We start from the raw sequence: 21,610 nt of genomic DNA, 5'->3' as shown, positions 1-21,610 counted from the left end.
CTGATATAGAAACTAGTTTTGCCGTTAAGTTTTGGGTATTGAATGTGAATGCGAATGTGAGTGTATACATATGTATGAATATTCAGACACCTGAGGCCAAAAGTGCTGCACAAATTTGGCAAAAGCAAGTTTCTGCGGTTGCCTCTGCTGTGGTTGTGTGTTCGGACCGAATACCAGACAGACATGGAAAGCGCGTAACCAGCCAGCCAGTGAGCCACATGGCCAGCCAGAGCTAGAGTCAGAGCCAGCGCCAACCACGCGAGCGAATGAATAAAGTTAAATTTAATTTTCGTCTCTTTTCCTTTTCGCTCTTTTTGCAACACTCAACACTCGACTGTAAATTTGTGCATCAGTGTAAGTGCTTTTTTGTGTGTGTCGGTATCGGTGTGAATGAGGGATTGCACGAAAGGCAATCAAATCAAACGCAATCAAATAATATGCTTTAAAAGCCATTGAATACCTTCCTCCCATATCTCACCTCTCACTTGCCATAAAACACCTATAGTTGGTATAACCTGGTACAAATGTTTATTTGTACAGAGGGTACCACATATTGGATAACAAGAGTGACCCTTCCAGACTTAGAAAGAGTACAGCCTTGACAGTAATAACCCCACGCAACTTAAGTCAATAAAAATGATAAACATCGGAATAATATGTCACAAGCTGCCATCGAAGTAATCAGTGTAAGCCCAAAGTCTCCCTTTTATTTCTGCAGTTTTGAGGGATACAAATATGACTTCTGTAAAAAAAATGCCCCTTTGAATCGTAGACATTGATTTATACCACTATTAAACTTTCTCGAACTACAAGATAATTACAATTTGTAGACATCGTTTAACCTTTTATTCATCAAATTAATTAGCTATTAATGAATTACCAAATCTGCCACCAATTACTGCGAATTGTCTAAGCATCTCAAATATCTAAGCATTTCGATAAGAAATACAGGAAAAATTAAATTGAACAATGTTTAATGTTTTGCTTTCTTCACTCAACAGGGCGACTGGTGGCTTGCGCGCAGCAAGAAGACCCGGTCGGAGGGCTATATACCATCGAACTATGTGGCTAAGCTGAAATCCATCGAAGCAGAACCGTAAGTGTTTATTGAAGTGTGTATTTGAATATTGAACTATTTTAAGTTACCCGGAAAATTGATAAACCCCCCATTTGAGTATTACGTCTTGTTAATTTCTTGTTTAATGTCTTAATGTCTTGTTTAATGTGTGTATAAGATTCTTTTAATTCGTTAATCTTTTGATGTATTTTATTTTATTTATTATTTTGATTTCGCATCATGCTTTTTTGACCATGGTGGATGCTCCAGAATTTGACATACGAGTTACATACATGTGTGTAATTGAATTCCGGCCAAAGCCCAGAAGTATGCTTCAAATAATACCAAACTAGAAGCCTCTAAATAGTTTCCCCGGCTTTCCTTTAAATTTAGACACTAACTGCAATATGTAAAGCCATTTTTGGTAGGATATTGATTTGTTTCATTTTTGAATTATATATGTACATGCATACCTAGTTACATACTTTATGTAAATAAATATGTACATATGTACATTGAATTCAAATGCATCATGGCAACCAAGATATATTTTCCTTACATTATGCTTAACTGCAATTTGTTTGGTCTACTTCTGTTTGGTTCGCGGTGGAGGTGAATATGCCTAAATATACATATGAATGTACTACATATGTACAATGTCTACATACAGTTGTGGCGGTAAAAATAGCCCCATGATATTAATCTTTCTTCTCTGAGATATTTTGTTAAAACAAAGGCTTCAATGAACGTTTTAAAAACTATTATATCAACTTTGAGGCATTGAAGTATATATATATGTATATACATATATTCTAGATCAGCATCAATAGACGAGTCTATACAGAAATGGCTGTCCGTCCGTCTTTCCGTCAGTCCGTCTTGTTTGTCGGCTAGTTCTCAGAGACTATAAGAGCTAGAGCCCCCAAATTTCCAGACTGCTGTGATATCACACTGATACCAGTGTATTTAAAAAATCAGTTCCGTCCCCACAAGGGGCGAAAATCTGCTGTATAGAAATAGAAAACTAAAGATGCTATTGCGTAGGGAATGACCATATCGATCAGATCACCGAATTGAGACTAGAGTGGATCATTACTATAGCCAGAATGAAGAAATTAATTTGCAGTGGCTACCCACCCCGTCCAGCAGCTTTTTTTTATTTTGTTTGCACATTCTCTCAATCCACCTTCTGCCTCATGCAGTGTGACCTTTGGGTACCACTAAGGTACAGATATACTGACTGACTGAGTACCGGTGATAAAAGTTGTGACGCGTACGAAGCGTCTCACACGCTCCTACTCGTTTTCTGTTGTGGGCTATATATTTAGGCTATATTTGGATTTTAAAGTTAAATCACGATAATACGACATCTGCGCCTCGTTTAACATATTGATTTGTTCGATTAGTTATACTCGATGCGGAGTCTCTGACGTGAGCTGCCCGATCAGCCCTTGCCATAAGCAATTAACCATTTTACGATCAGCTTCAGGGGTATATTTATTGGCGTTATTATTCACTCATGATAATCGTACTAGCTACACAGTAACATCTGATCGGTGTGTTCATGGGCTATCACTGCATGGGTAGGGAGGGAGCTTTTTTGTTGGCTATTGGATTACAATCACACTCGCCGTCAAATTACGCTGCTGTTTGGTTCGTAATATTTATGTATGGTTTTTTGTTTAGACAAATGTTCTGTTTCATTTTTCGTGGGTAATAGACAATTAAGCTCCGCTTTTAAATCCGAGCCTTAAGTGAGGTGGGGTGGGGCGCGTGGCTCTGAGTCAGTGTCAAGTGCTTTAAACTTGACCCAATTCCGAGACAAGACTCTTAATGAAGAGTCTAGGAAATGTCTTAGGGCCACGACTTCGATTTCTTGGGCCTGCCTGCCCAAATCTTCGAAATGCCAGAGAAATGCATCCCACATCACCGAAATGAAACTTAATGGAACAAAAGTCTTCAGAAAAATGAAAAGAAAAGAAACGGACGGCTGCATAAATTAAAAGAGTGGTGCCTGGGCCTGGAGCAGCTTTTGGGGCGTAGGGAAAAGTTCAAAAACCGGTAAATCGAACGAAAATAAAAATAAATGTCATTGAAGTCATTAATAAAAGTTATCTTGTCGTGGTCTTGGTCTTGCTCTTGGGCCGTAACTGTAAATGTATAGCACTCGAGAAGATTCGGTCCCTTCAGACACAAGATAGACAGAGCTTTCAGAGTCCACGGATACTCGGGTTTGACAATTCCACAGGTGCAAAAAAACGCATTTCATCTACAGTTTCTTAACGCCCCTAAGGGAGCCTCGCCACTATTGCGGTTTCAATGCCATTGCAATTGGAGCTGGCAGCCATAGGTGGCCCCACCCGCAAACGCTCATATTATTTTAACCCAATTTGGGGCCAATTGTTATCCGCATGCCTTGGACTCACTCTCCAAGCCAAGCCGTGACATAAATCAGTATTTACCCAGAGCAGCAGTAACCATTTAGTGGAGTGGTGGAGCCACGGCTATACGCTTTGGAGCAGTAATCAGCTCTCGTGTAATTTCTTTTATTTATTTGCACTGCAATAAATACTGTGCCTCTCATTTAACTGAGCTTTCTTCTTTCTTCATCTTAAGGATACCCACTCAATTCACATTTTTTTTATTTTTTCTGAGAAGCCTTTCGGCTTGCGGTCGCTTGTCGATTGTGGTCAGAGTTTTCTGGGTTTCTGATTTGGTTTTCGTTTTCTGTTGGTCATTGCACAACTCTTAAGCGTCTCTCAAAATCTCGTACGCTTCGAGGCTTACTTTGCACAGAGTATGCACTGTGTGTACAGGGTACAGTTCGTTTGAAAGCAATGAGGATGTTACTTGCAGTACACCTAGAAAAAAAAACATTAAATTGTAATATTTGCACTTCGATTTACAAATGTATTCCTTACATTTTGTTTGTAAGATTACTTTAATAAGTGACTTAAATATAATATAAATTTAAAATATTTATGCAAATAAGACTTTTAAATTAAACATTTTATCTGAATTATACTTATTTTATAAATAGATTGATTCTGATCAATATCCAAACTGATGTTATACCCTTATGTTTTAATCAAAGTGCATTTTTGTTAACTTCGTTATTTCTTCTGTATCAAAAAAACCGGTATATATTTAATGTAAAGATGGATTTATTTCATGAGACTCCAATTCCAATTTCTGCCTGAACGTAGTCTCAAGGCTCAAGCACAAGATTGTGACATAGGCAAGAAAAAAGAGACTGCCATCCCTTTGGGTGCGATCAGTTTTACTTTTCTAAAGAGAAGATTCTTAACCATGACACATGACAGAACATCAGTTGTTCTACAGTTTCGAAACGCACTGTCTACTATCTGCGATTTGATAATCGACAACTTCCGCATTGTCACGCGACCGAACCAAAAGAAAACTTTCCTATGCATAAATGCATATTTATGAATATTCGAAATCCATTGCTAAACGACTGTCAACCGGACAACTTTTCCATGGACCAGCCAGTCTCCTCCAGCGCAGGGGCTCTGCATCTGCAGCTCCGAAAGTAGGTCATTGGACGGGGATAGTGACTTCAGTGACGTCAATGAGTCTTGATGATGATATGATGGCTCATCGTTTACAGGGAATTCGCCAGAGACGAGGTTATCTGTGGGCTTTAATTCAAGTGAATCTTAAATGTTTTTCGAGAGGGGAAATACCTGGATAGCTGTTTACTTCCGCTGGTGCACCACCGGTGAGGGGAAAAATGCGTATGAATGAGGTGGCTTAATGCAAACTATTTGCCAATGTGCTAAACGTTTTTGCCGTAAATTCACAATTGGCCATTATCTGGCCACATAAATCGCCAATAATATGCACTGATGTCCCACTGACCGTCCAGCCTGACTGCCAATGAGCCGGTTCGGAAACAGAATAATACAATATAGATAGAGAGAGTATGCGAGAAGCATTCGCATCCAAATCGGAAGTTCTCGTAGAGCATTGAACCCGTCGCAAACTGCGTGGAATTGGAATTCAACAATAAGCACCATCGATCGATTCATAATTCCCGAAGCAGAGCCACCCAGAAACCCCCAGGTCCATAATATCGTGTCTTACTTTTTTCACACAGCTCATTAATCAACCGCAAAATAGAATCAAGTCAAGAAATTGGCAAACAAATTTAATTTAATCGAATGGTTAGCAGGCGTCGGGCGTTTCAATTGAAATGCAAAACTCAATCGATTGCAGGTTTAAATCGAAATTAAAATTTGTAGTGGAATAAATGTGATTTTTTGATTTGATTTGCTTTGGTTTGATAGCTGAGTATATTCACACAAATGTCCGGACAAATGATTATTTTCCTTTCTGTTTCGGTTTGTTTTTGTTTGTATTTGATGTGAGCCTCATCTTCCGGCACGGAAGACGACACCAGACGCCGGCCGTCCCGTTCCAATCGTTGTTGTTGGCTCGGATTTGGAATTGTCGCAGCGAAATTTATCGCCGTTTGAGCACAGTTTGAGTTTTGATTCTGTTTCGATTTTGGCGAATTTCAATGTCAGTGGCGCTTATTCATTGTGTGCATATTGATTCGCTTGTTTCAAATGATTGGGTGTCGATTCAAATGTATCGAGAGATGCTCACTCTCCTCAAATTTGGGATTCACAGATAAAGAATAATTATCCATAGGAATAATAATAACACGCTTCAGCTGTCAGAAAATGCTCTATTTTTTGTCTTTCTAGCAAGAAAATGAATGTATGCCGTTGTTTGATAATTGACCTGCCCACCGTACCGAAACATCCACATTTTCACGCCAGCAACCCATTCCTTCTAAGCTGCTTAGTTTCTAGCAAGATCTCACGATCTCCCTCAGTTTAGTAAACCAAACATCTCCCCATGGATGGAATCTTTCTGATCCAGATTTACTCTCTCAGTACAATCATTCAAATGTCTTTCGACAAAAAAAAAACAACTGCAGATAATGCATTAAAACTAAGAAAATGTTCTTACCAATTGAGTGTTATTTAAGGAAAGTCAGCCATGCTATGTTGTTCAGCCATTGGTAAATGTTATATAGTCAGCAGACAGCCACAGCAGTAGCGTCTATCAACTATACAATAGTGGCTTACAAAAGCCTACAGTATATAAATTTGGAGATTTCCCATTTGCGAAGAGAAAGGCCAGAAGGCACTATTCTGTAGTGGTCCTTATTATGGTCAAAATATATTCCATTTAGCAAAAACACAATTATATATTTCGTGCACTTTTATATATTTTGGTTGACTTCTTTTGATGGCACTCTCTGTTTTTTTGTTGTTGGGTTGCAACTGTTATTGAACATGACAGCAGAAAAAGTCATTGAACCCGTCAACAAAGAGGAGAGACAGGAGGGGAAGGCAAAGGCGAAGGAGGGTTAGGCAGCAATTGTTATACTGGGCCACATGCATAACGCGGCTGCGTGTCATATTTTTTCATAAAACCATTTTCTATATGCATGAAGTGCGGATTTAATTCGACGTTCCTTTTTTCGATTCATGTGACGTATTCTGTGCGAGACAGCTCGTACGAGTAGCCCTCGATTATGTGGCATGCTACTCGTAAACAATGTTTAATAGAAGACAATTGTTTAAATAATTTGAAACAGAAACAGCAGGAGATACGGTGCCCGGGCAATGCTCTTGGGGAAGGTCGGTCGAGCGGTACTTCACGTGTGATTTTTGCTTGCCCCAGGCCCAAATATTGAAACAGTCATTTCCAAATAGCGATAGAGACAGCAATTAACTGTACATTAGCTGATCCGATTTGAAATTGATTTGTATTTGTATTCGTATTTGCCCAAAAGTTCACGGGAAGCCAGCCGCCCAGTCGAGCATTAATTAACTGTTCTGAATTGAGTGACATTTATGCACTGCTAATTGCATCTGAATCTGAATCCCAATCAGGTTACGCAGCTGGAAGGAGACGTAGAATACTGAATCTTTCCATTGCGAGTATAGTTGGGTTCTGTCTATGATTTGCATTCGATTTTAGAAGTTTCGAGTCTGTTTCTATCTTTAGTGTGGATTACTCATTGATTGTACTTTAGGTGAGGTGTATTCGAATAGGAATGAAGAACGGTCGGTAGTTTACGGACTGATTCTGCAAGGCTTCTAAGAAAAATAGCGTATTACATACAGACTGAGTGCCGTCTGAAATAGAGTCGCCTGGGACACGTGGCTGTCAAATGATGAGGAGGACGTTGAATCGAACGTTTTCTTCTTAAAATTTTAAATATTGAAATCGAAAATTAAATCAGATTGATTATTAGAATATATTATTTCCGACAACTGTTTCGTATTTTTTTAACTTGCTGATGGCGAAATGTGTAAATCTTACCTAATATTGTTCTCCTCTTTTGTTTGTTTATCTATTTCCAGGTAAGTAAACTATATAATATAGCATATAGAATATTCCTGCACACCGCACTAAGCTTCTGCAGATCGCCCTTTTATCCGAGGGTAATATGATCTCTTGGAGACACACCATTTGCCACTGGAGCGTGTGTGCCGATAATCTACATGATCACATATTAAATCGCGTGGCGGGCCAAGTAAATAAGTGTCTATGAAGCTTGGTTTGTACAAATGTTAAAAGAATATACATCAAATTTATGTATGTACATATAGATTTTTCACATAAGATATATTGTATTCACATATGTACATACATATGTACATATGTGCGTCCAGGTTTCAGCGCATGTACCATAAATTTTCGCGTGAAACGTGTTTGCTATTGCTGCCCAGGGTCCCGCCTGGATGGACATTAATATTCCCTAGACCCTGCCTAAACGCAGCACCGCTCGACGTAAAATATTTGTGTGTTATTGGATGGAGTGTTCTTTGCGTTGGCATTTCCTATCAATGACGAGTTCAATGGCGTTCACAAGAACCAATCCCCGTTGCCCGCTGATGAGAAGTGACATTTGGGAACGCATAATTTGATTTCCAGTGACGCGACCAAGCTGCATTTATTTTTGTTTTGTAAATAAATGAATACAAGTTGACATTTTGTCAGTAAACAGCGGCAGCCTAAAGCTAATTATTTTCAACTCGATTTGATCTTTACAATCAACGCACTTTCTGACTAATTGCTGTCGTCGCTCGTCGTCGTCATAATCGTAATTGTTAAATCGCGGAGTGAAATCATTCATCTTGGCCGAGGCTTAAGAGCGGACTCCCCATACAGAGAGAGCGAGAGAGAGGCCTGGTCCGCAATCAGCTGTTTCCGCGGACCACTTCTTTCGCTCCCAGAGAGCTTTAAGAGCTCCGGCTAGAGAGAGCGATAGTGAGAGAGAGGAAACCTGGCACAAATGACGGCCGCAACAGGTGTGCTTGTGTGTGTGTTCGGGGCGAGCGCACGACCAAGCGGTTAAAACCTTTCCATACAAATTTCATAAACGTATCAGTTGTCTGCGAAGCGGTTCTCGAAACGGACGTCTAAACGGAAGACGCGACGCGCTCAAATCGGTTCGGAAGTCGAAATCGCCCATACGCTACAATAAATATATAAAATAGGGATACCCATTCCCTCCTCCCGCCACCACAACGTATAGGAAAGCGCTGTGAGAAGCATTTTCCCAGTTTCCTCGTTCGTTCCTCGATTGTGATCGCGCAAAAACTATCGAGAAACGTAACCAAATCACGAAAACTCGTTGCACGCCAGCGACGGACGACGCATGCGCGACGGTTGGTGGCATACTTCTAACAGTCAGTGCTGCTTCCTTTGTTCAGTGTTTTGTGTGCCTCATTTTGTAATATGGAGCAGCAGCAGCAACAGCCACCTAGCTGCAACGTCTGAAAAGGTACACACACGTCATGTGGCAAAGGCGGCCAATGTGCAACACTCACATCTAGCACCCTACACCGAGGAAGAAGAGAGCAGCACAGCCCATGGGCAGCGCAGAACTTTCTATTTTCTTTACTGTTTCGAGGGTCTTTCGCTGACCATTCAAACGTGCAACCACCCATACTCGTACTGCTTGTGACCAGAATTCGAATGCGAGAATCTCGCTGGAATATAAAATGTGGCATATTTCATAAGACAGTTCCTGGGGGTTATATAATGATTGCAGCCCAAACCCCCTCACCTCAGACATGGTCAAAGTCCTCCTTTGCCTCCACAGCCTTCTCCTACACAGCATTTGAGTGAAGTTTATCGTTTGCTATGTGCTAAAATGCACAATTTCTACCTGTGCCCCCAGCAGTAAAGAAAACAAAAAACCACTAAAGAATAATGAAATGTGTATGTCGAGAGTTGTGTATGGCATATAGAGAGTGAGTAAGTGACTGTTGGTTGGGGGGGGATGTTCTGTATTTATGTGAGTTTACCTTAGTTAATGTCGTTTTTCGTTTTCGTTACTTCTGATGGGATTGTGTGTTTTGTGTGTCGACTCGTCGTTCGAACCACCATCCCAAGACAGCAGCAGATAGCTACTTGGACTTACGTGACTCGAGCGAATTGCATTATTTTGCACATACAAGTATATATAGTCCACAGTAGTATTCTTGGCCACAAAGTTTCCTAGTTTTTAGAGCTTTGACTTGCGTATTTCTACCTGGTATGCCTTGCGACTTTGCCTTTGTCTCGCTCTGCCATCTACCATTTACCATCTCCCTTTACCTCTTCTCTCTCTTTCTCCATCTCTTTTCCGCCTTTCTGTCTTCTCTTTTGCGCCATGGAGTACCGCCATGGCCGCAGATTTCCTGTACCATGAGTCACACTCGTATGCCCGTCAATTGGCAGAGAAAAAAGCGATAAAGGTACAGATACAGATACAAAATATTCAGTTGAAAACACATGAAAATTGTTGGCGAGCGTATAGAGTGGTGAGCGCTAAGCGCGCTAAGAGCAAGCGAGCCAAAGAGTGGCAGAAAAAAAATGAGAGAGAGAGAGGGAGGGAGCATCAAAAGCTCATTGTTTCTTCTTGTGGCTGGCTTTGTGCCCCGCGCTTTATTGTTGCAGCCTTTGCCGCCTCCACTCATTGTTTTCGATGATATTTTACCAGTCATTGAATGGATTGCAATTAGCTCTTCCTCATAGCTATAGATCATCTGGCATATGGCCTATAGATGGTACGCCACTTGCCCAGAACAGATCCGAGTGATTCAGCCAGGAAATGCCACATACTCGTAATTTTCCTTTATCAAGATCAATTCCATTTTAATCTTTGGAGCCACGCTCTGGGCGTTATTGGTAATTTCCCTACATTAAGCTCAATTCTTGGAGGCATTCCATGGCGAACGGGTTTTGAGTGGATTTCCAAATATTTACTCATTAGCGTATTAAGTGCGTTTTCAACAAAATATACATACATACCAAAATACGTGTGTATGTATGTACACACACTTGGGGTTTTTTGTGGGGTCATTTTGCTATTAATGGATTTCCTTTGAAAAACGGATTTCGATGGATCCTCTTCGGGGGCGAGATCTTTGTGATGGCAATCCTCTGAGTTGCTCCGATAGTTTAAATTCTTAGATATCTCGTTTTTGGATAATTCTAAACAGAAATTCGCCATTAATTGTAATTGGGTACCGTTCCGTGACCTCTCCTAGGTGTACTTTTTTTAGAGAGTGTGCTTGGCTTTTATTTTGCCACAGAGGTGGGCAAATGAATGGATTGGAATGGAATGGTACAGAGATAATACTAAATTTAGTCGCTGCTCCCGTTACTATTGTGCAATGACCTAAATCATGGGCACAAAATCTGAGCAGAGCTCTAAATTTTTGGACTTTTGTGTTGGCCATCATTTGGTGGCTGGTTGTGGTTTTTTGCTGATTTGTTTTTGGTGGCCAAAAAGCTTACTATTAATTTGCACATGAATGGGCGGCGGCACACGGGCCTCGGCCTGAGACTTGGTCTTGGACTTGGGACAGCCTCGATGGCCGATGGTTGATTGTCGCTGGTCGATGGTTGGTGGTTGGTTTGGGGATAAAGTTTTAGTTTCTTTTTGTTTCTGTGGAGAAAGTACCCGGCCAAGAGCTAGTTCCCTCTTTCTCTAGCTAATTAGCAGCCGATTATTGAGCAGAGTTTGGGGCGTGTCTTCGTGTCTCCATCTGCCTTGTACATATACATATGCATGCCGCCTTTTGTTATGGTTTCATAATTCGCCAGCAACAAATGCTTGGCAACAAATGTTGCAGCAAACATTCGAGCATTCATTCCCCGTTGGCAACAGCCGATAGAGGTTTGGCTCTGGCTTCGCAACTTCGCGCTCACCAGAAGCAATAAAACGTCAAAGAAACAAAGATACAAACAAACAAACACCAGTAGAAACCGGTTCAAAGTGGGTCGTAGTACTTTTGAGTGCAATTGTTAGCTTTTTTGTTTGTCAGCGGCTGCAGAAACAGCAGCCAACAGCACTCGAGTCCATTCCACACTCTGCAACTCATTATATTGTGTTGGCTATTATGTTGGCTCTTGTTCGGTTTTCTTGGCACGCGCTGGCCGAAACAGCTGAAATCCAATCCAAAACCCACTCCCACACACAAACACACGCTGAGCGCTCCATTATTTTGTAATGGACATGTTTCGATTCGGTTAGCATAGGTCAGGCGTAGACCCCGGCCCACGGACCCTTTAAGGCCTTCCGCTGGGTAACGTAACCTTGTTGGTTCTTCTGCCTTGCAAATGTTTGCTCCGTGGGCTGCCAATATTAGCCATTAGCATGGTAAGGCAGCGGCTTAAACCTAGAAACGAATGCCAATCAGCGATTAGTGATCGCATTTTGCATTTTAGCCTTAACATTAAAGTCGTGTGTATTTGCTGCTATGTATGTATGAATGTATGTATGTACATGTACAAACAGATCCATATACAGTTCAATAGGTATAACGGTTACTGCACTGAAAAGAGTTCTCGTTTGAATTCTGTCCATTCTCTCAACAGCCCTGCCACAAGTTTTTGCTGTTGTTCTGGCGCGTGACTGAAATCAGCTGAAAGGAACGTCACGGCACACAATGCGAGTACCATACAAATATTTACATACATATGTATATATATATGTACATATGTAGTAGTAGAATATATAGTAAAGCCATGCTTTATCGGCCCGTTGTTGTTTTTACCCCTTCGACTGGAGGAGCTTTCAATCTCCTTTCGAAGATCTCTGAGACCGAGACGGGTTCAACAGGTTTTCGTCAGGCGCTGTTATTACCATGTCTGTTGTCATTGTTGTTATTCTTCACTACACTAAGCCAAGCAGCTGTTTATTTATTTCAATAATTACATTACACTTCTTGTTTCATCACTGAAATCAAATAACATAATATCCATTGATCCTTAATATCCAATATGATCAGTCTACTCCTGCTATTGTGTAGACTTATTAGAGAAAATTAATCTTATCATGGAATGATCTTTTATTCCTCAGATTTCTTTATCTTAGAACCACGAGCTCAGTGGTTACCACATTTCGAATGTTATCCCACAAAATTTGTTCCTTGTTCCGAAAGAGTGAAGTTTTATTTTCTGCTAAATCTACGTGGTAGAATGCTTCGAAGTTGCACAATATTTTGTTAAATTCTCCCATTATCTTTTCGGAACTTGAAAAACAGAAACAAAAAATTCTCAAAAAAAAAAAACACGAATACTGTTACGCCTTGATGCAATTTATTTATGATGTGTGGGTATTTTGTTGTTGTTGTTTTCGTTGTATTTTTCGCTTCTGCGGTTTGCTGCTGTTGACATTGACATTTGCTGAGGCTAACAATATCGCCGAGCCATCAGCAGCAGCAACAACAGGGCGCGCGAGGCGTGACGATGGGAGTCCATTTGTCTGCAGGATGTCCACCTGAATGCCTGCTGGGATTGCAGAGTGGGGAGTTCTTCTCCCCGTAACCGTTGTGTCTCGAGTGCCGGTCGGTCCCTTTGTCGGCTCACCATCAGCGGCCATAGAGCGTGGCTCTGAACCTATCTCAAGTCCAAGAGCAAGATCCGTAGCAGCCTTGGCCACACGCACACACACACACTCTCTGTGTGGATACTCTGCGGAGTGTGGAGAGCCAAAGATGTATGTACAAACATACATATGTATGTATGTGTATGTATGATCCGAGTTCAATGGTCAATGGTCGGTGGTCGGTGGGAAGTCGGCGGCAGCACCTTCAAACTCTCGCGTTTGATGCGAAATCCGCCTGGGGTCAGTGACTAATAGACTGATATGTACATATGTACATATTTTTGTATGACGTAATGTCTGGCCATTATCTGCAGCTCAAGACTGCCCACAAGCAATAAAATAGCCACCAAATTGTTCCATCAAGTGTTACGTATTCCGCTTAGTCGTGAAATACACAAATTAAAACCCGCTGCCAATACCTGGCCGCAGCATCCTCTATTAAAATTGGGGATTGTGAACCCCTGTAGGACGTGAGCAGCGTCTAATTTTGAACATCTCTCAACATACTATTCGGATCGTATCCACGGATCCACCACCATCCACCTGTTCGAATTCATTCCATCACATGCGAATGCCATAAAACAGTCTGGAATGGAATTCTGTTCCATGCACACGCAGCCAATTGCTTGAATTTGTTTTGTGTTATTTTGCTAATTTGCGAATTTTATTCCACCCCCAATCGAGCCCCCAAGCCTTGAAGGAATCGAGAGTCGAATACTGAGAGTCCAAACAAAACCGAAATCACTTTCGTTTGGAGCTTAAACAAAACGTTGTAATTTACATAAATAAATATTTGTCTTGATTTATGCATGATTCTCGGGTAAATATTAGACGACATACAAAAACATGAACCGGAATTAAATTCCTCGATGTGTCTGATGAGATCTCTGTCTATGCTCATCCATAGAAACGTAGATTTGATATCTGTGCACGTTTCCCCCCTCTCTCCCTTGTGGTAAGGAATCAGCGAAAGAAACGAAACAGTAAAGCGAAACAGGCGATACGCTGCCATGTGATGGGATCTGCTTAACTCGGGCTAAATCGTACCCATTTGTACTCAAGCTCAAGCCTTTTCTCTTCTCACAGCCGTTGATCCTGCCCAACCCTGATCCTGTCCGAACAGACAGAGCCATTGACAGCATTGAAAGCATCCAAAGCATCCACAGGATACAGGATGACAGCCATGCCCGTGGTGTGGTGCACCGATCCCAATTCGGTGAACAACAAGCCCACGGCCTTCGCCCTGCACGGCATCCAGCTGCAGGGAAACGTGACGGAGAAACAAGTCCACGCCCTGCGGGAGCTGGTGAACGCCGCCGCCGAAGGGCGCCTCATCCTGCCCTCGGACGGAACATTTACGCTTCTCGACAGCGGCCTGAGCATCGAGAGCTCAATAGTGGCCGGGGGACTGAAGCAGGAGGGCGCAGGAGAGCCCAGTCCCAGCGAGTCCCCAGAATCGCATCCCCTCAAGAACGCCAAGAACACGTACATCCTGATGCCCGTGAGCAAGACATTGCCGACGTCGATGTCGAGCCAGACGACAGGTTCGATGGGGGCCGGAGCGGGACAGCCCGAGGCCATTGCTGCGGCGGCAGCCCAGCTGGAATTCCTGCTGGAGCCCAAGTATTCTCCCTCGCTGCCCGCTTCCTCTGATTCCGAGGCCGTGGAGGCGTCGGGGGGTATTGCCGGGGTCAGTGGTGAGATCCTGTACGAGTTCCTCTGCTGCGCCAAGTGCATGAACGAGCAGCGGGCGGGGCAGAGTGGCACCTGCAACGAACGCCGTCTGCAGCGGTATCTGCGGAGCTGCCGAGGTAACAACAGCGACTACGAGCCGGTCAATGACCCGTCCGGGACGTGGCAGCTGCAGCTAGATCCTGTCTGCAGCATTGCCAGCAGATACGCTCGCCGGCAGCACCGTCTGCACCACCAGCAGCGTCACAGGTCGCATGGGACCGTCACGACGGGGATAGCACGTAATCGGCCCAATCGCCACCACAAATTACCGATTCACAGTGTTAAAATCTTTCATAATCGCAGCAGTTGCACGCCAGCCCCAGCCCCTCTGGGGGGAGCATGCATTGTGGGCGGGGGCCAATCGGTGTCGCCAACTGCGATGCCCAGCCACAGTCACAGTCACAATCGCAGTCGCTGTCCCAGCCATAGTTCCAAGCCAGCGACTAGAGCGTGCGACGGCATTGAAGCGTTTAGTTTGTCACCGACAGCGGCGCGATCTACATCGCTGACAGTCTCAGCGGCAGCACCAGTCACATTGCCCCTCTACGCGGTGGTTAACAAAAATCGCGAATTGTCGATAGTCGTCTCCGAGAAGGCGGGGGAAATGCCCACTGTGCTGGACGTTGTGCCCGAGGAGGCTCCGCAGGGCGGCCCCTCTGCGGTTGTGCGCGATCTAATCAGCTTTGATGACGATCAGGAGCAAGCGGTGGCAGGCGGAGTCAGGCAGACAGACTGTGATGGCCACAATGTGGACCTGCTGTGTGCCCCAAACGAGGAGGATATCCTTCTCGCACTGCTAGTGACGCCACCACCCACGCCACCCAAGCCGGGCTCGCCCGTCAGCCACAGCTCGAGCCGCAAGACCAGTTTCGACTCGACCAGCACCATCAGCTCCATGGACTCGGGATTCATGGAGATGCAGAACAAGTTGGACGCCCTGGCAGCAGCAGCAGCAGCAGCCGCAGCGGCAGCCGGAACCTCTGCCACGGCGACAGCATCATCGAGTGGCGAGAAGATTGCTCGGCGCAACTACAAGGAATGCCTGACGCAGTCGCGGAATCGTCGCAAATCCTACGAGGAGTTCAAAGCCATGTTTGTGGAACCGGCGGCTACGCCGGCTTCGGAAGCAGCAGCCGCCACATTGCCACTGTCCATGCCCCAAGCATCATCGATGGTTGCGGCAGATGACGCAACAGCCGACAGCAACAACACTGTGATCCCAACAGCAACAACAACAACAACAACAACGCTTGCCTCCATTTCAGAACAAGAAACCACAAGCGAGAGAGTCAAACCGGATTGTGCAAACGAGTTTGCCACCAGCGACGCTGTCCCAGGCCCACCCCCAGGCCCCAGATCCCCCATGGCCCCCGATGAAATGGATACCGGGGATGGCGAATGTGAGGGCGATACCAATGGGTGTCTAACAGCAGCAGAAACCACAGCAGCAGCAACAACAGCAACAGCAAAAGCGGCGACAGTCAACAGCACCACCACAGAGGCAATGCGAAAGAATTCGGATTTTCTATCGCAGATACTCGATCATCAGTTTGCGGCCAAGGAGCGGGCCAAGGCGCACAAGCGGCGCACATCGTATGAGGAATTCAAGCGATTGGTTAACGAAGTCGAGCCCCTGGAATGTCTGGACACTGTTACCGTGCCCACACCCTCATGCCCAGCCCCAGCACCAACCGCAGGCCGAGCTGCAACCACGTCACCTCTCAAGAGACAGAACTCGAGGCAGCGGAAGAGCTTTGCCAGCTACTTTCTGCCCCGCCGAAACTCGACCAAAGAGCCGAAGATTGGGGACAAGGAGAACAGCGGCAGGGAGATGAATGTGCCCCCAGTGGGAGAGGCCAAGGCCAAGGGCAAGGGCAAGCAGCTGCAGACGTACGCTGCCAAGCTGCCCGGCAGCTCCAGCTCCAACTCCAACTGTGACTCCAACTACAGGCGGAACTTCAAGATCTACGACAAGCTGGTCTACGGCACCATCTACGACATCATCCAGCGGAAAAACGACATCTACCAGCTGACGTACCAGAAGTACGACAAGTACATGACCTACGGCACCATCTACGAGATCCTGCACCGCAAGTCCTCGCAGGATGGCGGCTGCTTCCTCGGCAGCGTTGGCGACAGCAGCAGTAGCAGCAACAGCGACAGGTGGCAGCGTAAGAGCCTCAGCTCCATCCTGGAGAGCAAGTCGGGGGACGTCATCTACGACATCATCCAGAAGAGGGAGCGCGAGAAGCAGCGCCAGCAGAAAGCCCTGGACTCCGCCTCGGCCTCGGCCTCCGCCACCGTCCAGTCCGCCCTCAGTGTACACAAGTATGGAACCATCTACGACATTCTGCAGGGGGAGAAGCTGGATGCCAGCGATGCAGTGGATAGCAGCCAGCGACCAGTTGCCGCCAAGCCAACGCGCTTCGTGGTCAGCCATGTGGAGGAGCATCCCCAGGAGAAGCAGCCAGAACCGGCCAAGAGCCAAGAGGCTCCTGCCTGCACAGAGAGTGCCACTCTGCCCGTGGAAACGGGGAAGGTGGCACCGGCCAGCAAGCCCAAGAAGATGCGGCGCCTATCAAACATCCTCAGCTACAGCAGGTCTCCAGCTGCAGGCAGCGGGGGGCAGGAGGAGCCAGATGGCCACGAGGAGTCCAAGTTGAAGCGCAGCCAGGCCAAGCGGAGGATCGGGGTGACGAATCTGCTCCTGCCCCTGGACTCCGAGGAGCTTTACACGCGCATCATTGCCCAGCAGAGGCAAGATTACAGAGCTCTCATGCAGAGTGACAGCGAGGCGGAGCCCAAAACGGCCAGCTCCCTGATAAAGTCCAGCTCCCTGGACGCCATCTCCATGTCGGTGGCCTGCTCCCCACCTGCCACCGCCCACCACACGCCCTCGCCGTCGCCGCCCCGTCCCCGCCGCAGCCTGAAGCAGCACCGATGCCTGCAGCGCGGACAGGAGCAGCAGCGGCAAAGACACCAGCTGGCACTGGTAAAGAAGCACTCCCTAGACAACTGCCTTCAGGCAGCAGCAGCAGCAGGAGCGGGACCCGGAGCGCACACGCACCAGAAGCAGCCACTGCGGCGCTGGTCCAACCAGAGTCCTCTCCGGTGCACCTGCCTTGCCCTTGAGGGGGATCTACCCAGCCACCAGTGCACTTGCCCGCATCCGCTGACTGCCATTGAGAAGTCGCGATCGCTACCCGTCGCCGTAGGCAGTGCCTGTGCCTGTGCCTCTGCCTTCTCCTCTGTCCACCACTCCTCCCCGCATACGTGTGCAAACTTAAACTGCGATCAAATCCCACAAGCATCGACAAAATCATCAACGACGACGACGACGGCCAAGAAAGGCAAATCGCGTCGACTTTCGGAATTTACGCGCGGTGAATTTTTAAATGAAAAATCGTAAGTTTAGCCTCCCAGACCCCCAACCACACTCCCCTGTCGCCCTGCCCACTAAACACCATCTACGTATTAGATATACTACATAAACACACATACTACATATGCACACATGCCTATGGATGTCCATTAATTTATTTGTGATTAGAGGCGCTGCACGAATTATCATTTTGGGGAATTTTCAATGTTGTATTTTGTGCGGGAATTCATTTCGATCTTTGGACCAATGGACCATTGTCTGAGGGGAGGACCACTTCCAGTCGCATGTTAAACGAGAAGAGACGTGTGAGACGCTTCTTACGCGTCACAACTTTTATACCCGGCACTCAGTACTACATCTGCACTTTAGCGGTTATTTGTCAAATTTTTAATTTTTTCTTCATCTGTCATCTATGTACATCAACAACACTGCTCTCGCCAACACGCTCCTTTAGCTCGCCACCCTCCCCTAGAGCAACACACTGCAGAGTCAGGGCAGAGACGCGGCAGAAGCAGAGACGTGTCAGAGGCAGAGGCCTCTGCCACTGCGCGAAGCAGAGTGTGAATGAGAGAATGTGCAAAAACCAATATAAGCTGCGGGACAGGGTGGGTTTAGCCCCTGCAAATTAATTTCTTCATTGTGGCTAAAACAATGATCCAATTGGATTCCAATTTGGTGATCTGATAGATAGGGTCATTCCCTACGGAATGGCGTTTTTAGATTTCATTTATCTTCAAAATTGTATTGGGAGGTTTTCGCCCTTTTGCGGGGGCGGGGCTCATTTTTGAAATACACTTGTAACAGTGTGAGCATAAAGAAGTCTGGATGCAAAATTTGGTGGCTCTAGCTCTTATAGTCTCTGAGAACTAGCCGACAAACAAGATGGACTGACGGACAGACAGACGGACGGACAGACAGACATGGCTCAATCGACTCGGCTATTGATGCTGACCAAGAATATATATACTTTATGGGGTCGGAAACGTTTTCTTCTGTGCGTTAAATACAACCGTTATTCGCACAAAAAAAATATACCCTATTTACTCTTCGAGTACCGGGTACAACAATGGGAGGGAACGTACATACATATAAATAGTGGTTATATACCCATAATTAGCCGGAACCCACTCCCGACTTCGACTAAAATCTAAAAAAAAGTCAATTCGCTGAGGTTTTTCCTCCAAATTACAGACTTTGCTCCGTCTGGACGGGCATTGTGGTGGGGAGATGATGGTATCCAAAAATGTTTCCACTGCAGCTGAAGCTCGCAAAAAATATTCAGCTTCAAGGCCAAACTGCCTTCAAATTGGTTCAGACGTTGAAATTTGCATATCAATGCGAACACAGAAATATGCGCATACAAACATCTACATATGTATGTATATATGTACATGTGTATCTGTAAACTTTGTACAGCCCATACACGTGCTGGCCAAGAGTCGAGAAGAGGCCAAAAGTAAATAGCCAAAAACACTCGTACTCCCCCCGAAATGTACTGTACAGAAAAGGTGGACGCCAACCCCATCCAAAAACTGAAACATTAAAAAATGTGTCGAACAGTGTTTGCTTATCGTTTAATTAACGAAAATTTACCAAACAAAAACCAACAAAAGAAGGAAGAAACAAATGCGCACCGGACTGCGTGTCGGAAAAATAGTCACGACTCTCCACCATCGTTCATCGTCCGTGCGGACTGATCCATTAATGAACTTCTTCGGACAGCAAATGAGCGGTAAAACGGTAAATGCCATAGACCGTAACACGAGCGAGACAAAGACAACACCACCCACCACCTACTCATTTGTGTGTGCGCGTTTATTTGATAGTCAAATATTTTGCAGGTTAATAACGTTGGGACGTGCCTGAGCGCCATCTCCTCTCTCTCTCTCTTCCTCTCTTTGCCTATTCTTTCATTCTCTTTCCATCCGATTACAACACTCAAAGCAGAAAGACCAAACGATAGGCAAAAAACAGAAATTGAAAACAGTTGAAGTGAGGTGGGGGGCAGAAGGAGAAGCTCAGATTGTCAACTCTCCGTCTATCCCTCGTGTTCTTTTCTTTCTTCACCTACAAAAGAAATATTTTAGTTTATATTATTTCTTTACTCATTCACTTTGTTCGAGCACTTTGATATTGTCAATTACTCATCTCTGCTGTAGGGTTTCCCCAGAGCAAAACACATCCTCGGCTGTGGGGAAAACTGTTTACTCTGGTCGAGGGGTGCGAGATTTAACCACAAATAGATCCATCGATGGAACTGCAAGAATTTCTCCTCTTCTCCCAGATGCTTAAGATTTTGAATAAGTCTAAACAGAAGCTAAGTAAAGACGAGTAGGAACGTGTGAGATGCTTAGTATGCGTCACAACTTTTACACCCGGTACTCACTCATTCATATGAATATTTACTCTCCGAGTACCGGGTATAGCTGAGAGTACTTGAGTAGATCGTTTCTCTATTATGGGTCCACATGTTTCCTATAATTTTGCTGCCCCTCTTGGTTTCACTATGGAGCCCTTGCTTTTTTGTTTCTCTGGTCCCATCCTCCCGTTGCCAATGACAATCATTTGCGTGCCTTTGTGCCTTCTTTGATGATATGGTAGTATGTACGCCAGAACATAGAATTATCAGTTGGCTTGCACTGCCCCCACAAATTAAAAAGTCACTTACAGTGCAACGGAGCGGTGCTTGGCGTGCCAGAATGCATTTTCGTTTTGTTGACAGTTTTCCAGCCAAACGTAAAAAAAACCATACAACACAATATAAAATACTAATGATACCTACATAGTACATATGTATGTATGTACGTGTACATATGTATGTATGTACATTTATCCATGCGTGTGTATGGGTCCATAGCTTTGGGGAGCGAGATTTCTGTTGACTGAACCGACCCACGGCAACAGAAAATCGCCAGGGTGCGGTTAGGAGCATTGTTTACGCCCCCGATTAGCATTCATTTTCATGGGTCTGCTCTGTGTCCCAGAATCAGAACCAGCCTCAGCATCCCACCCGTCCCTCTGATGTACCAGAGTCGATCGTTAGCCATTCGTTCGTCGTTCCTTGGCTTATATAAGCAGAATTCGAGCACATTGAAAATGCAATGATGGATTACACAAGCAAAGGCAAAAGGCAAAGAAACGACAGCTTGTCGAAAATTAAGTATACGTAGTAGATGTAAAACTCTGGAAAATTTGCTTTTCGAGTCCCCCCAAGCGGAACTTTGATATGGCCCTGCCCAAAACTGTGACACTCCCCCCGCAGTCCTCAGAACCAACCGCCAAATCATGTCAACCTGCACGGCATATGGATAATGGATGTGACATTGAATTGTTTTTGAATTATTTATTAATCAATGCAATGCTGATTTGAATCAATTTTCCCCAACGAAATTGTCTCGAGAATATGCCACAAGTATTCCCCCCAATTGCAGTAGCGTGCTGGCCGAAACACCTACGAATAGATCATCAGATGACATGAGACTCAGATACATACTAGTTTTCGGTTAAG

General features: G+C 45.0%; 1 protein-coding gene across 5 annotated transcripts in view; it reads left to right on the top strand.

The window, feature by feature from the left end:
* The window catches only part of LOC117890471 (tyrosine-protein kinase Src42A), a 36,009-nt gene that overhangs the window by 5,043 nt on the left and 9,356 nt on the right, over window positions 1-21,610 (top strand). For 2 of the 5 annotated variants that reach the window (XM_034795329.1, XM_034795330.1), the window contains one exon: window positions 1,002-1,096. In XM_034795329.1, coding sequence (XP_034651220.1) covers window positions 1,002-1,096 — 95 coding nt within the window. Of the gene's footprint in view, window positions 1-1,001; window positions 1,097-14,072; window positions 18,126-21,610 lie in introns of those variants that run through there. The other 3 variants (XM_034795327.1, XM_034795326.1, XM_034795328.1) reach the window with 2 other exon arrangements.

The sequence above is a fragment of the Drosophila subobscura genome, chromosome E, assembly GCF_008121235.1.
Source record: "Drosophila subobscura isolate 14011-0131.10 chromosome E, UCBerk_Dsub_1.0, whole genome shotgun sequence".
Lineage (NCBI taxonomy): Eukaryota > Metazoa > Arthropoda > Insecta > Diptera > Drosophilidae > Drosophila > Drosophila subobscura.
This window is presented reverse-complemented; position numbering and strand designations above follow the sequence as displayed.